Source organism: Cynoglossus semilaevis, chromosome 4 (assembly GCF_000523025.1).
Source record: "Cynoglossus semilaevis isolate Cse_v1.0 chromosome 4, Cse_v1.0, whole genome shotgun sequence".
In the NCBI taxonomy this organism is placed as follows: Eukaryota; Metazoa; Chordata; class Actinopteri; order Pleuronectiformes; family Cynoglossidae; genus Cynoglossus; species Cynoglossus semilaevis.
Genome location: NC_024310.1, coordinates 13,755,123 through 13,771,696, shown reverse-complemented (window position 1 = coordinate 13,771,696; position 16,574 = coordinate 13,755,123). Strand labels below are relative to the sequence as shown.

General features: G+C 38.7%; 1 protein-coding gene across 1 annotated transcript in view; it reads left to right on the top strand.

Moving 5' to 3' along the window:
* The first annotated feature begins 1,381 nt into the window (after positions 1 to 1,381).
* Positions 1,382 to 16,574, top strand: part of traf4a (tnf receptor-associated factor 4a) — a 24,681-nt gene continuing 9,488 nt past the window's right edge. Inside the window, exon 1 of the mRNA XM_008309396.2 lies at positions 1,382 to 1,958. Coding sequence (XP_008307618.1) covers positions 1,816 to 1,958 — 143 coding nt within the window. The 5' untranslated portion in view covers positions 1,382 to 1,815. The remainder of the gene's footprint in view (positions 1,959 to 16,574) is intronic.

Here is a 16,574-nt window from a genome sequence, read left to right as displayed (position 1 = left end):
TGCAGCTGTGGCCTTACTTTTTCTACCACTGAGAATTTCTCCTCAACATTAGTGTTTTTGTTTCATTTTCTTCCAGGTACTAATGTAGAATACATTATTCTGGGACAAGACACAGAAAAGGTCAACACCTGAACTGTCGGAGCGTGTTTGTGGGTGTGTGTCTGTGTATGAGTCACAGTGGGGATTTTGTACTGTGTTGGTGATGCAAATCAACAGGAAGCCTCAGGCTGCTTTCATGTGGTTGCTGACCTTCTGTCGTCACTTGCAGGTTGAACATGGTAGAATAAGTCAAACTGGTTTGGACACTCCCAAGTCCCAGTTGAATCCTTCGATATAATACACACAAAAAAGATGCCAGTTCAGAGGTCATCAGTAAAATGTACCAAACTGTTGCAATCATGTTATCATAACTTTGTGCCTTACTGAAGTAAAACCTTTATTAGCAGGAATCCAGAACCAGATGATAATGGGTTCTTTAAGACATTTACTCTTTAAGTAAGAGACGACAACAACGACAGAACTGGGCTTAAATAAATGCAAATTATGCAAATTATACAATTATATTTGTAAGTATAAAAAAACTGACAGCAATAGAAAACAACATATTTCAAAAACCTTAAAAAGGGAAACCAGAGATGTGTGTTAAGATCATAGTATAACTGCCAAAGACCATAGTAAATGACTGTATAGAAAAGACTGTTCTTTATAAAATGCACCCTGTCTACGTTCTCATTGGAACGTATTACATGTCCTTTTTTTCTATATTTTTCTTTTTTCACTTACTTTATGTTTCTGTATAAAGTGACGTCTAGTGATAATAGATTTATTATTTATATTTTTCTTTAACAGTTTATTATAATGGAGTATGATATAGTAGTGTCTGTGCTTTTTTGTTAGATACGTTCTATTATTCAATATTGTACTTGCTATATGATGAGGTACAATTTTATAATGACGTTAATTAAAAAAAATCTAACACACGTGTGTTATTTTTTGGTAAAGAGACCAGCAGGGGGCGGTAATCATCTCTAACTCCACATTGTTTAGACTTTATTTTTTCAACGTTTTGTTTCTTTAAATTTTATAATCAGAACACAAACGTAGTCGTATTTTTTTGTCAACATAACCAGTGCCTTTTGTAATGTGAATATTTTTGTTAGAAAATGTATGTGTTATTTATATTTTTGTCTTCTCTGCCGTCCTTTTGTCACACTAAATCATGATAATATATGTACAGTTTGTAGTATTTATCTTTACTACGGACAATACAATTAGATTACGATTATGATTTAATGACATGCGTGTCAGAGTTTCCATCAAACTGAACAGCTTCCTGTCAGCACTCAATGGGCGGAGTGACGCTTATGGGTGGATTGATGGGCGTGGCCTCGCCAAACCAAACAGACTGGTCTTCAATTATTGTCGTTCGTTGTGTCAGTGCGGCATTTACGGCTACGCTGGATCCCTGACAGACAGTAGGGACAAAAAGGAGGAACTATTTTCATTTCTGTCTTTAAGCCTTCGAAGGCTGCAGCAGAAGCAGGGAAAAAAAACAGGAAAGAAAGAGAGGAGAAGCTGAAGGAGATAAAGGACACAAAGCAGAGAGACGGACTGCTCCTTCGGAATCATTAGCAGGCGGAAGGGACATGATGTAAAATGAACCCTGCTATCACCGTTTCTTTTGTCGATTCACTGAAGCAACGCTCCGGCTGAATTTCTCAATTCTGCTGCAAGACCTCGGTCAGCGTTTACAGGCCCTGTAGATTTTCCCTCAGCGGTAGCAGCAGCACCATCATCGGATAGATCCCCACCGCCATGCCTGGGTTCGATTACAAGTTTCTGGAGAAGCCGAAGCGGCGCTTCCAGTGTCCGCTGTGCAGCAAAGCGATGAGGGAACCGGTTCAGGTGTCCACCTGTGGTCACCGATTCTGTGACACCTGTCTGCAGGAATTCCTCAGGTAAACTTTCCTCACCGATATTCACCCTTGCACATTGACACTCGTATGCAGAGGCTGACATTCTTCGTCGATACCACAGGCTGCAGCCTGGTTCAGTTTCGGTCGAGCTAGTGTAAACATTGTCGTTGCAGGTAGTTGTTTTTTTTTCTTCCCCGAGGTACAGGACAATAGCAGGACTGTCACAATCGTTGAACCTTAGTGACGGCAAAACATGGCATTATCCCTACTACGAGCTTTACTGTGTGTACATTTATATGTATGACAAAGGTTACACGGTTTCTGCTGGATTTTCTCTTAGAAAATGTGCACAATTACAACAATTAATACTGTTTTTCTATAAACGGTTCATACTACATAACAGCAAATTTGGAAAGGTCTAGAAAACAATGCAAAAATGTCGCCCTGTCAAAGAAACACAATACTTGCATATAAATCATGTAGTCAGCCACAGAGCCAGAGACTGAACTGTGGTTCACAGACAATGGTAAGAAAAAGATAATTTATTCTTTTCATAATATTAGTCAGTATGATACGTTTAATTTTATAAATTGACTGCATTTATCGAAAAGGTCCGTCTGTGGTTAGCCTGCCGCGGTCACGTGATAGGTTCGGAAAAATAAACACCCCGGGACAGCAAAAAAATGTAAAAAGAATAATAATAATAAATTATGGGCTGTATTGAAGTGTTTTCATTTTTTCATCATGGTAGACTTGTTTACATGTGGGTCACGTGATTTTAGTCCACGTGTTTGCCAGCCTCACGTGTAAAAAAGGTTTCTTCCTAAAACAAATGAGTATAAAGAAAACAAGTTATTACAAATATTTTAGTATTATTATACAAATATTAGTACAATGAGATCTTTTGAATCTGTTTTGAGTTGAATTTGGAATATTCTGCACTGGTAGCAACATGCATCTTTTGTGTGTACCTCTATTTTAGGGTATGTTTACATATTATTTTGAAAGTTATCATGAAATACTAGCAAATAATTTTAAAATTAGAAAATATATATCAGCTACAAAATATTGCAAAAGACCTCTGTTTTACTAAACCAAATTACCACGTCACAAAAGCATCACTCCTGGATAATCTCTCTGCATTTTGACATGGAATAATCTTATTTAACAGGGCAATTGTTCTTTAAAAGTAGTGTGAATTTATCTTTTTTTTCTCTTTTTTTTTTGAAACACAAACCAGACGTGACGTGAGATGAGGCAAATTTCCATGAAGTGTCTTTTGTCCTCCTCCTGTCCTCCTGAGAAGCTCCTGTTCTGTATGGGACCCCTGTCTGGGATTGTGCCCCTAGCAGGGCTGAGTTTGACTCCCCAGTATTGTAACTGAAGTAGTTTTGTGGTGGTGGGGTCAATGGGGTCTTGTTTGGAATCCATGAGGATTAGATAAAATCATTAGTGTGCTATAGATTAGTTGTTGGGGTTTGTTACCCACCAAGAACTTTTCAACATCCAAAATAAAAGAAGAAAAAGAAAATTGATTTGTATTTGTATTTTTGTGACTCAGACGTTTCACTTACTTCCTTAAGTAATAGCCAGGGAAGTTAGTGTGGCAACAAAGGAATTATTTTACCATGTCATATCTAAGACATTCCTAACCCAACACCGTGTGTAGTTTGAGCTAATTGTAGCAGCAAATATTTACCAGGTGGGGAGCTGATGTTTACTGGAAAAGTAGTACCAATCTTTATAGGGGTCGCTTCATAGTGACAAGTTTATGTATACATAAACAACATATACAACAACAGCAGCAGGAGCAGCGACAGCCTCTGCGCTGTTGTCAAAGAACAATTTAAAAGTCAGTCTGTCCCTAAGGTTTTGTTGGACTCTGTTATAAGTTGAACATGAGCTTGTTTTCAGTTATACTACCTTATGAGAAGAATTACATAAAATGACATGCGACTGGGGTCCTTTCTCAGTTTAATCTATCTATCATTCCAGACCTGGAATCTAATTATTCATCTGGTGCAGACTTTTATAAAGATTCTTAACAGATAGACGTAGATCTTGAACGTATTGAAAATTAAAATTATTTTAGAGAGTTGATGCTGTAACCACTGTAGTGTTATTGTCTACGTTTATGAGACGATTCAAAAGTCAAATTAAAAAATCTTTTCTTGTCTTTTGTCTCTATTTCCGTGGTCTTAACCCGATCTCTGAGAATAACTGTACTGTAAATAAAAAGCCAGTGAGGAGTGACATAGTTTGTCTCTTTGTGTGATGCAGTGCTGTGGGCCACTGCTGTGACAGAGGTGTAATTGGTGTGTTCAGCTCCGACGGGTCTTCCTAAAGACCTCCGTGTAGTCATGTGGAGTTTACTGACTTCTCCAGAGGCACAAAGGGCTCTGAAGTGGGCAAATACAAGGATTTATCTGAGCTCTATTATTCACTGTTTAAAGGCCAGAGTGGGTTTTGCTTGTCTGGTGTCAGTGAATTGTTGTCACTCTGTCTTTTTTGTTTTGTCTAATACGTTTTTTTAAATTACTGGATTATCTTCCTGTGACATCAATCTGTACCTCTTGATACGTGTCAATATTTCCAAAAATAAAGCCCAAACAAAACAAAACTATCACTAGGCTAATACTCACCGTGACAAACTGTGATAAATGTGAAAGTAGGAATAAAATCTCCCTGTTGACAGGGCGATTTATTGTTTTGGGGGGGGCGTGTTAATCTCATCAGGTGGAGGAAGTATCAAGTGCTAATGGGTGTTTTCAGTGCTAATGGGTGTTTTCAGATTACCCCTAACAGTTAATACATTTTTTTTCTTTAAGCGGTCTAGCCTTCTGTGTTGAAGTGTAAAGATTTTAAGTTAATAGTCTATTTGTGTCTCGGCTGCAGAGCAGAGCTCCTTTGTTCAGTCTCTGGGTGAAGACGTGCACACAGCAAAATGATGTTGTCTGTCAATTATTATAACATGACAAAAACAATTGTCTAAAAATTCCTCAACCGTTCTTGTGCTGATGTCACTAGTTGACGTAGAATATATTTAGAAATCATCAATCAGAACACTGTCAGAGCCGACAGTGTGTCAAAGGTTTGTGCCATGCTTTCACACTGCAAAATAATGAGGTCAAAATGATTTTAATATAAAGCCTTTATGTTTATTTATAATTAATTTAGGCTACCGAGCCTTTCACACCCCCGCGATTAGTCGAGTTTTAGTCAAAATTTCAGGGCTTCAGTTGACCAACACGCCAAATAGTATTTTTTAAATGCAAATTAACATTTTTACTGAGGAATTGAATGTTGGAAAAAAAAAGCCTTTTCAATTGGATTGAATACTGATTTTATGTGAACACTGTCTTGTTGAGTTAGTATTACAGCAGCTTTCTTTTATAAGAAGGAGGCATCAGATGTATCAGAGGACAGAGTTGATCACACACAGCATTTGGCATCTGACTGTTGGAACATGTGCTTCTTTTTAGATGGTTCTTTGTGCATGCAGCTGTTCTATAAGGACGCACAGAACTGCTCTGACAGACTGTTTTCTTTAAGGCCTTTAAATTGAGCTGTGTAACTTTGGTGCCCAGCATTGTGTCACTCTGACACTGGAGGCAATTGGGGCTTTATGTCTCACTGAGTATCTGTATCCTGAATGGGCCTGGTGCCATGGTTGGCTGATAAATGACTTTGTGTGTCCAATAGCGTGAATGTCCCTAAGGCTCGTCACAGGGAAAACTCTGGGCGCCTCTCCACAGGTGCCCAACCAGGTGTCAGGATTCTGGGTTCAGATCTGCAGAATTAGTTTTTTTTTTTCCTGGTTGTGAGGGAGGGTATCTTCAGTGAGTTACTGTCTCTCTGTTGAGAACAGCGATCACTGTGAGCTATTCATAGAGTGATGCTGGCATAAATCTCCATCCCTGTGTGAGGACCTCTTAGGCCTTGTCAGACTGGAATAAATCAAAAATAATAATAAAAAAAACTTACTTTTAATGTTAACTTGGACTGTCACAGCCACACAGAACCAACCATCACATCAAACCAAATGAATAAAAGAAAGATGCTTCATTCTTTGCTTGAAGAAACATTGCTAAACATTTTATTGACATTAATCAGAGAAAATCCTGACTCAACCTTTGTTATATATATATATATATATATAGGACTCAACCTTTGTTATATATATATGCTATAAATGAAGGGGGGATATTTTAAAAGGGTTTTAAACAGATTTATACAGTATTTGTAACAGCGTTTGGTACCACTTGGGAAATCAGCATTCAGTGCCAGAACTATGTGTCCATAGCACTGGCTCTGCTTTGTGTCTGAACTGTTCCCTCAGTGTGAACTGTGCTCAGTGCTGTATTCCAAGATGTGCTCATAAAATAGGGCCAAAGGTTTATCTTTAAGAGAATACAGTCACTTTATACTGTATTTGTACACATAAGAGAAATGTGGGTTTTATATGTTTTGGTACATATTTGAAGTGCTTGAATTGCTAGTGCTCTTTCCAATGTTTTGTACGTTGGGCGTCTTTGTGATGGCTTTTCCAAGCTCATTTTTCAGTATTATTTCCTAGTTTTACATTGAAACTTGTCACTTTATTTAAATTATTTGATTTTATAACCGTATACAACTGCTGGTACTGCAGTACTTTAAACTAGTTAAATATTTCTGGAAAATATTTCAAGAAAAAAGAGAACCCAGTATACCTGGTTTGTTGACTTTGGTCTAAGTTCTTGTTGGCTGTAAAATAAACATTGTGTACACAACCCACATGACAAAAAAAGAGAAAAATTTCACAGCTTTCTAAACTATCGGCCTCTTTTTATTCATCATGCTACATCAAGGTAATTGTACATTTGTGCAAATGTACATTTTTACATCGTGTCCATCCCTCTGATCCTTCTTTCCCCGGAGATGGACAAATATGTGTACAGACATTTCTACTGGATGAGGTTAATTGTTGAATTTCTCTAGAGAGGAAGTCAAAATGCTTTTCACTGCAGCTGTGACGGCCCAGTTCTGGGAGAAAGTGTTAAGACCATTTCACACAGCTGCAGACACAAGGGTCTGATGGGATTGGAATAGTAACAGAGCATAACAGCTGTGACCAGGAATGTCAAAGAGGGGTACTTTAAATTCTTCACTGGATTTCCCCATTTTGCTCATGGAATGTAAGTTTTGTGTTTCACACTGTACATTGAAAACTGTAATTTATGAATGAGGTTTATTCAAACCTTTAAGACAAATTTAATTTTAAAAGAGAGCCACAAAAGGGAAAGGCTAAAGGTTGTCCAGAGAGAAAACAGAAAACCAAATGAAATTAACTAAGTTAATGTAGAGTTATTGCTAAAGGTTAGGGTCATTGGCTCAACAGTATTTTAGTCAAAAGATAAAAACAGAAATAAATCGCCTACGGTTGTCCATAGACATTGGTCCAGAATGGGTGGAGTAACCTTGAATGGTGACCGTAACAATCCTTTTTACAGACTTACTGTCCTACTGTACTACTTCACATAAAAAACTTTAAGAAGTCACTTTCAACTCCACAAAAACAACAGGCCATAGACTTTGCCCAAAGCATTTGTATTTAAGAAATGTCTTAACCTAAGTTTATAAAGACGTGTGATAAGAAAAGATAGATAGATCAGTGTTAGTTGAATTTTAATTTCCTTTATCTGTCATACCTCTCTGTCTAACACACCCAATAATCAATATGGGCAAAAGAGCTTTGAAGTTGATCTTTAGACCCAATGACGCTGTTGTTTTGTTCTGACATGTTTATTATTGCTAACTCCCAGAGTCTGCCGGAACCCTGACTGTGTGTGAGTTTGGAGACCACACATTGTGTTTATTTTTACTGTTGTAAATGTGAGTATAGATGCCAGTGTGTAGTTTGTAGAACATCATGAAAGCTCTGCCATATACTGAATGGAATTATCAGAGGAAGCTCTACATGAAGCCAATGCTGCATTTGAATGTTGCATCCAAAATGGTAATGGATTTGAAAAAAAGGAAAAAAAAATCTCTGGTCTTTGCAAGTTTAATTAATAATCTGCTTGTTAATGAATTTGAAACACATCGGCACAATATACAGCCACAGGTTCTCTTTGCTAATTACTCAGTGTCTTGCAAATCCACTATCAAAGAACTAGAAAACATACATATTGAAGTTAGTTTAACAAGAGTCATTTGTTCTTCTGAATCTTGGTTGGATCGTGAAGAAACAGTTTTGTAATCTGTGCAATCTCTGTACTCAGGGTGTTGTCTGTGTAAATCTTGCGGGCTGGATAAAAATGACTTTGAAAGTCTAACACTACACACCTTCACACACACCAATCACACATGGTCAGTTAAGAAAGAGAACACGTTCTGTTTTTTTACAGCCAAACTTCTCTCTGAGCTGCTTCACATAGCAGTCATACTCAGGGATGTGCAAGCACAAGCCATGCTTTCCACATGTGGTCCAAGTGGGCTGCGTTCCAGCAGCAGCGTGGTCTGTGTTTGGCAGCGTACAGCCTGTGTGAGGTTCAGTAGCTGGAATGTGTTCCCTCTTTGTTTGGATAAAAACTTTTGAGATCGTTGCGTTAAGAGAAGACAAGTTGAGGCATGTCTGTGCAGCACAGAGACTCAGAGACTCTGCAGCTCTTATTAATATTACAGTATGTAATTAGAGGAATTGTTAATTAGTGTAATATGTTTCATTGTGGATTCATGAGCTGATTATGTTTTTAGTTAATTAGTTCTTTCAGTAAAGCTTAAATGTTTTTTCAAGGATAAGCCCATAGCTTACACTGGCTAACCTTACCAAAAACTAGGGATTTTCTTCTTCTTTCTTCTTCCTCCGACTCCTTTCAAGTGTGGCCACAGTGGATCATCTGCCTTCCTCTCACCCCATCTCCTGCCTCCTCTACTGTAACATCAAAAATCCCACACTCTTCATTTCTGCCACCTCCACCATTTGTCATTTTGACAGAGCCACTGTCTCTAAAACATACATCATAGCAGGTCTCACTACTGTCTTGTAAACCTCTCCTTCCAACTTAGCTTCTATTCTCATGCCTGCCGTTCGTCTTCATCTATTTCACTTTGCCTGCATGCTTCGGTCCACTCTTCATCACCCTGGATGGCCGATCCTTGGTATTTGAACTCATCTGCCGTTACCACCTCTACTCCTCTTAGCGTTGTCTTTCCACTCGCCTTACTCTTGTTTACACTCTTTGGTAAACATTCTGTCCTTCTGACCTTCATTCCTCTTCCCTCCAAAGCAAACCTCCACCTCTCCAGGTTTTCTACCACTTGCTCCCGGCTCGCACCACAAATTACATTGTCATCTGCAAACATCATGGTTCATGGAACCTCCTACCCGACCTCATCTGTCAGCCCGTCTGTCGCCATAGCACACAAAAAGAGGCTCAGTGTTGATCCCTGTTGTATCCCAACCCCACACTTAAACCCATTCATCACTCAGCGGAACACCTAACTATTGTCTTACAGGACTTGTACGTGTCCTGCACCACACTCACATTCTTCTCTACCACTTCTTCATAGAGCACCACTTCCTCTCTGGGCACCCCATCATATTCTGTAAACCCTTAAGACAGTGCAACTCCTTCTTTTATCAAAGCAAAAATGTCATCATGATGATTATAGTAACAAACACAGAGATAATTCAGGTTAGCTAAGTGTCTTCCGCGTTTTCTCATCACTCACAACCAGTTACCTGACAAGATAGATTTAAACCTTAACTATGGAGTTGTTGTTGATCAGTAATTACATCCTGTAATAAGTGTTTAAGGATCACCTAATAGAGTCAAGTAGCTGCCCTGCCTGTATGTGTTCAATTTGAACACGATGAAGGTCAGGTTCAAGTCAGGTTGCTAATGTTATTGGAGTACGCTTAACAAAGTTAAAGTTAATATAATTAATTGTCTTTTTTGTGTCTTTCTCCGCCTTTTTTACACAACTTTGTCTTTTTTTTTTTTACCGTATGGCAGAAAAATGTATTCTTTTTCTTGCTTTTTCAAGGCAAACAGTAGAGAAAATAAGGGCAGGTCAATACTTTAGTAAACCTTCAATTTTAATTAATTCTATTAATTTAAAATGTATTGTTAACAAGTGCTATCTATTCAGACATTGCTTGTATTCTTCAGTGATTTTCTCGCTGTCTCTCTAGAGAAGATTTCTTTTCACGTTCTGTTGACCTAATGTGAAAATATAATGTGACCCTCAGTCAAGGCTTGGTTTGTGATGAAGTGTTCTTTTGAAGAAGCACACAGATAGGTGAACGCGGCAGTGATTTTACAGCTGAAGAGGAGACACAGAATGAATGTGAGGTCTGAAAGATGAGCAGCTGGGAGCTCAGAGCGAGAGGAAGTTCGCTTCCGAGGCACCTGTCCTCCCTGAAAAGCTTCTCTGTGGAGATGAACAGGTGCTGGAGGAGCAGTTAAGCTGTGCACTTGAAGAAAACACGCTCTCAATCATCGCCATTTATCCACAGGGGCTCCCCGTCAATGCTAAGATCACTGACCAGCCTCCTGTCTCGAAGTTGTCCTTTCCCGTCCTTCCTTCTCTTCCCTCCTTCCTTCCCTCCCTCCTTCCTTCCTTCCTTCCTTCCTCTTGGCTCTCCTTCATCTTTCTCTGGTCAGCTGCTCTGATACAGCCTTGTCCTATATCGTGGACTAAGCAGCTCATTGACTAGGTTGTGTACAGTAAGTCCCTTGTGTTGTTTTTTTTTCAGCCTGCTCTCAATTGAGTTAACACAGCAGTAACTGTCTTATCTCCTTTGTTTACACACAGAGCAGCTATTGATCCAAAAAGCGGAAGTAAGTGTCTAGACGGTTAGTTCGGGCGGGTTTCTGAGGTTAAAGGAGTGTTTGTTTTCTTAAGTCCTTAGAAACAAATCTAAGAAGGGTTGTGGTGCTATGAAAAAGTCTGAGATTGAACTGATGAAACAGAGATCATTTGGACAAGTTTCTGTCTCATGTATTTCTTTGTCATATATACTGTTTATATGAATTTGAAATTATTTATTCATCGGTCACGTTCTTTGTACAACACTATTTTGGCTTCAATTAATTCAGAAAATCTTTTTTTGCTCGTACATTTTTGCTCAAAATAATAAGAAAATCTAATAAATTGCTATTGATCCTATTTTTTTTCTCTTCTCCTTCCTTAAAAATCACAGTGCTATTTTATCTCATTGTTGCTCGGAGCAACAGCATGAGGTTGAAGGATTTAACAATGCAGCTGAAACAAAGGGAGCAACATGACGTCAGGGCTTTTGGATGAAATCAAGTAAATACATCCACAAAGCTGAGAGAGAAATTGACGAGTGTGGGCTTCAACGGCCCAGAACTAGGCTCATAGTCAGGCACTGGGGACATTTTTTCAGCATTATTTTTTTTTCCTTATCAATTCTTTACTGAATCAGAAGCACCACAGATCAAAGAACAATGAGGGGTAAAGGTTTCATTCTAAAGATCCGATAAATGTGAGCGGCACATCTATCTGCCTTTTTTTTCTTTGAGAATTAGCACTCTCTGTTTGTGTTTAGTCTCTGCCAACTGCTACCCCTGTCTGACACACAGCACACACCTAAAAAAAAGAGCCCTCCTTCACCTTCCTGGTTACCATGGGAACCAAAGCATTGCTCCTTATATTGTCACAGCAAAAGATGTGACCACCTTCACAGACGAGATTCACCTCCAGGACAGATCCAAAAAGCTGATTTCATGTTCATGTCTCAATGGAAATTTACATTTAACTCAAAGCAGAAATTCATGTTTGAAATTCACTCTTTTGCGTCATATATCAGTAACCATTCATTCCATGTTATTTCGGTTTTATCCAAATATGTAAATCACATGTTGATGAATCTTTCTGGAACACATATAGTCACCCCTCTACACAAATATAGTTTATATAGAAACTGCAGGTCTGATTGTACAAATATTTGTATTCTCTCCTTCGTCTGTTATTGACTTAAGTTGTGACCTGCTTCTTAGCAACAAAATATGTGAGTTTTCATACTGCAGCAGAGAGAAACACACATTTAAGTGGGTTTTTGCTTTCTGTTGTTGGTCATTTTGAATTAGGGCTGAAGTTGTTAGTTATTATAGATTTTGGCTATTATACATTTTCTCCATTTCCAGCCACCAGCTAAGGCCAAATGTGACTGTCAACAACATTTGCAAAAAAATACTGAGGTGATTCAGTGGAAATTGGATGAATAAATAGGCCATGTAATTCTAGACCTGCTCTGGTTAACGGGCATTCGAAAGGATTAACCCGGCAGACGGATCTTAATTTTTAGTGGAATTTTGCCCGAAATGTTGCCCTCTGAAGCCGAGTTAAAAATAGAATAACCATCTGTGTTCAACCCAGCTCAGAAAAAAAACGCATATACAGGTGGAACATGCGACTGCCTCACCTTGGGTTGAATTGCTGAGTAAAGTCAAGATCATATAGCAGGACTTTAAAGCTTTAGTATAAAGGATACCCTCACCAAATAACCGTAGAATCATTTTAAGGCTCAGTGATTTTTAAGAGGCGTAACAGAAAGCTCTTGTTACACGTGTTCAGCCAGGTTTCAGTTACATTTGACTGAGAAATGGCGAAGATAAAACCAGAGAATAATAAACCTGATTAGTGGCAGTAATGCCTACAGCATTTAATTCTGCTGGAGAAGTTCAAAAAGAAGGTGAAGCTAAGGGTGCTAACATTGTTAGCTTGGTCCTTCCTAGCCTTGGTGAAGACTGACTTGATGATTACTGCCAGTGCTAACATGTGGCTAACATACTCCACAGTACAGTGCGTCCTTGCAGGCCAAAATGCTCAGAGCTTGTCTGCCGCACGCGAATGACTTTCATGTGAAGGTGCGCGCCGCTAACACGCTACGCGAATGACTTTCATGTGAAGGTGCGACGTTCTAGGTGTAGAATCTTAATTACCCTCCCATCCTGTAGATTGAGTTTAGAAGATTAGAGCTTAAACTAATTATACCAGTACATTTTTATTACATTATTATAGTATATTATTATAATTAGCCTGCTTTAATTATCAAGGTCATTTTGGGACAAGGACAGTTGTTCCGATTATCAACCTAGCCCAATTCTATCTATGAATTTAGTTTAATATACTGCGATTATGTAGCAGCTGGCTGCTGAAGGCTGTTGGAACAGTCTTCCACATGGTAATACTACATTGTTAACTAGAGGATTTTGGTAACTTCGACAGGCAAATGGTATAAAGTACCACAGCAATATCTGTACTTTACTCTACATTTCTGTACATTTCTGTACTTTTGTACTACAATCTGATGTTCAGTCCCTGGAACCAATGAAAATGATGCAGTTATTCCAGTACTGTTAGACTGGAGCTGCTGAAAGATTCTTCCTGCAGAGGAATGTTTTTCATGTCCATGTGTGAGACACATGATTTGGCACAGCTTATTCACATTTCCTCTCTTCTGCTGATCCTTCCATATTTATTAGAGTTTGGTTTTGTCACAGTCTTGGATGAAAGACACATTATCTACTATAATTGTATACACCCGAACGTCTTTCATAATCATTTATACTGAAAGGTTATTTTAAAATGACTGCGATCAGCCACAGAGTTACATATAAATGTAGTAAGGTTGACATAGCAAACAATAGTGTGACTGTAAACTAAATGTTGAATAATATTTTGTCAAAAATGATTGTCAAGAACCTTTGACTGAATTTATAAGTGTGTTCAAATAAAGACATTCAGTAACTGAATGGAGCATTTTTTTATTTTCATAGAAGGCTATAAAAATAATAAATAAATAATGTACCTTTTTTCAGGTAACCATCTGTACAATATGGCCTTGCAGAAGAAAATATATAGATATATAGTGTATAGATATATAAAGTCTGTTCAAATAATTTATTAGTAATAAATAGGTACCACATTGACTTATTGTCAACTGTTTATATTTGTTCCTTTTCTACTGTTATTTACAGAAGCTTAAAATGAATAAAAAAAAAAAAAAGCAGATTTATTTCTTACTGTAGATATACACACATACATACACAATAATCTGTCAAGAGCCAGGGCCAGTGGGCTGAACTCTGCTGTGCTTTAGGAGTTGTCAATTTATGGTGCTTGCTCAACATACCACAGCCCCATCGGGACTGGTATTTAATCTGGCATTTTATGATCACAAGGCAGATTTTCAACCCCTGGGCCACGGGCTGCCCAGAGAGGCCGTGGGCTGCTGAAAAATATCCTCTGTGGTTTTTCTATCTTTGTCTACATATGTGTAAAATAAGATCCAAGAGATGAAATCGAGGAAAGACGCCAGACATCCACCCACACACATGCAAAAGCGCATTCTGCGAGTGGCAAGTGTGTGTGTTTAGCAAGGGAGGCCACAATAGCTGACCTTAATTTATTTTTTTTTAAAAAGCATCTAAAATAAAACATATATTTTATTTCTCCCTGAGGTCAGTGACCCGACGAAGGAGCTGCATTTACCATCGCTTTAGGGGTAGATATTATTGTTAACAGTGTTGTCGAAGACTGTGACCCGTGTGATGTCCACCATTGTTACCTCACATGAAAACAGCTGTCAGAAGCAGTTAGGAAGCAGAGTTAGAGGTGATGGAATTTTACAGCTGTCTGATTCTGGACAGAGCTGCAGCCCACAAGTCCAGCTGATCGGTTCCTGGAGTTGAGGGACATTTACATTTGTCTCCTCTGTTTTACAGAGCCTTCATTCATTTCTATCATTTGTAAAAATGTGTCTCTAAATTTCACAGTAGCCACTCATTAACATGGAGGTAAGAAGAGGTCACAGGTTCAAACCAGGGCTGTGACTGATGACTCTGTTGTTGCACAACCTCCTCATATGTGTGTGATTTTCTGTAAACCATGGTTTCCTCCCAAAACTGTCGTTTGGGTTGGGGTTTTTTTGGGAACCTTTTGCCCTTCATTATGTCTCCTAGGCGTAAGTCGGAGTCTTCTGATGTCCTATATTACGATGTTACCACTGTGATCATGAAGGTGAGTGACATAGGTACCTATGTACGGTATGCGAGTTCTGATGAAGAATCGCACTTTAGAAACGGAACTCCGACCATAGACTTCTAGTGAACTACTCCCTTTATAACAGTGTCTATTGCTGCCATAGATTTCTGACATTGTTTGTGTTTTAAAAAGCAAATTGGTTAGTTTTTTTAAACATCAATCTTTGCCTCTTAAATAAAGTAAGAACGCATTTACTTTAAGTCAATAATCACAGCAGTTTCCCATAATAAGGAGGTTGTTCATCTACATGAGATATTTCCAGAACAAATAGCCTGAGTCCACACTAACTGAGCACATAAGGTGTGTGAAGCAGCAGCCCAGTCACCTGTGAGTAAACACACCTTATGTAGCAGCAGCCCAGTCACCTGTGAGTAAATGTGTCATTACAGTCTGTGAGAAAGTCTGATCTGCTCCTCCCTCCTGACACAAATGAAGGGGTTGGGGAAACTCGGCTGAAACCCAGATCTGCCCCGGGCAAAAGAAACTCTAAGCTCGTGGCGTATCAGGTTCCACAGGTGGAAGAACCACCCAGAACCAGCCTCCTTTGATTAGGCCTCTCTGGACAATATCCTACCTATAGTAAGGGAGTTAGTGTTGTGCCAGAGGGAGAAAGTTGTTTTTATTATGGATTCTCAGGCTACACCCAGACTACTCCCACATTTTGGAATAAAGTACATCTACCTGTCTCGTACATGGCTCCAATGTTTTTTTTTATATACTTATACTTGTAAATATATTGAACTAGCTTTGTTTTGATTTAAGAATCCAGCAGGGATTTTAATATGTGGTATTAAAAAAATGACTGTAATCTGTTAAGAAATTACAAATTTAACGTTCACACATTTAGATCGGTTTAGTCTGACATTTTATGGTTACATGCTGTGAATATATAGGTTATAGAATTACTGAGCAGTTGTAGTTTGTTTTTGTTTTTTGGCTACTGTATTTAATCTCACAGATTTAGTTCCTTTCATTTCACTAATGGCGCCCCCTGTGTGGTATCCTATAAGTCGCCACCATGTACTTAATAGCGACTCACAATGTAAATTCCCCCATTGTGGGACAAATAAGGGACTCGACGATGCTGTTGGACATGCTGTTTGATGATGAAGATGATGAAAATAGTACATTTAGAAGAAGGAAAAACACGGCTGCCACAAACAACCAAACCAAAGAAAGGTTTTGTTTAGTCCAATAACCTATGAGAACCTGCACACAGTTTGGTTCCATGTGTGAGAACAATCACGAATTGCCCAGAAGAACCCAACAGTTTGTGGGTAAAGCAGAGTGTAACACCATGATAAATTTAAGAGCTGGGAGGAAACAGCGTTTCTGTTTGTTTGTTCTGGGAACAAATGGAGGGATGTTTGGAGAACTGATTATGTTACACACAGCCTGAGTTTAAAAATCTGTGCTCCTCACATAAGTAAACACTGAGAGGTTTCTTTAGAGTCGCCGGGTTGTTCTGGTCTGTGTGAGCGCAAATTTGTTAACAACAGCTCCATGCTGGAAGACCTGTGTGTGAACTCCTCTGTTCACTGGAGAGATAAACCTGTGGGATTGGGATTCCTCACCGTTTGCTGGTAAACACTTCTGTACAGA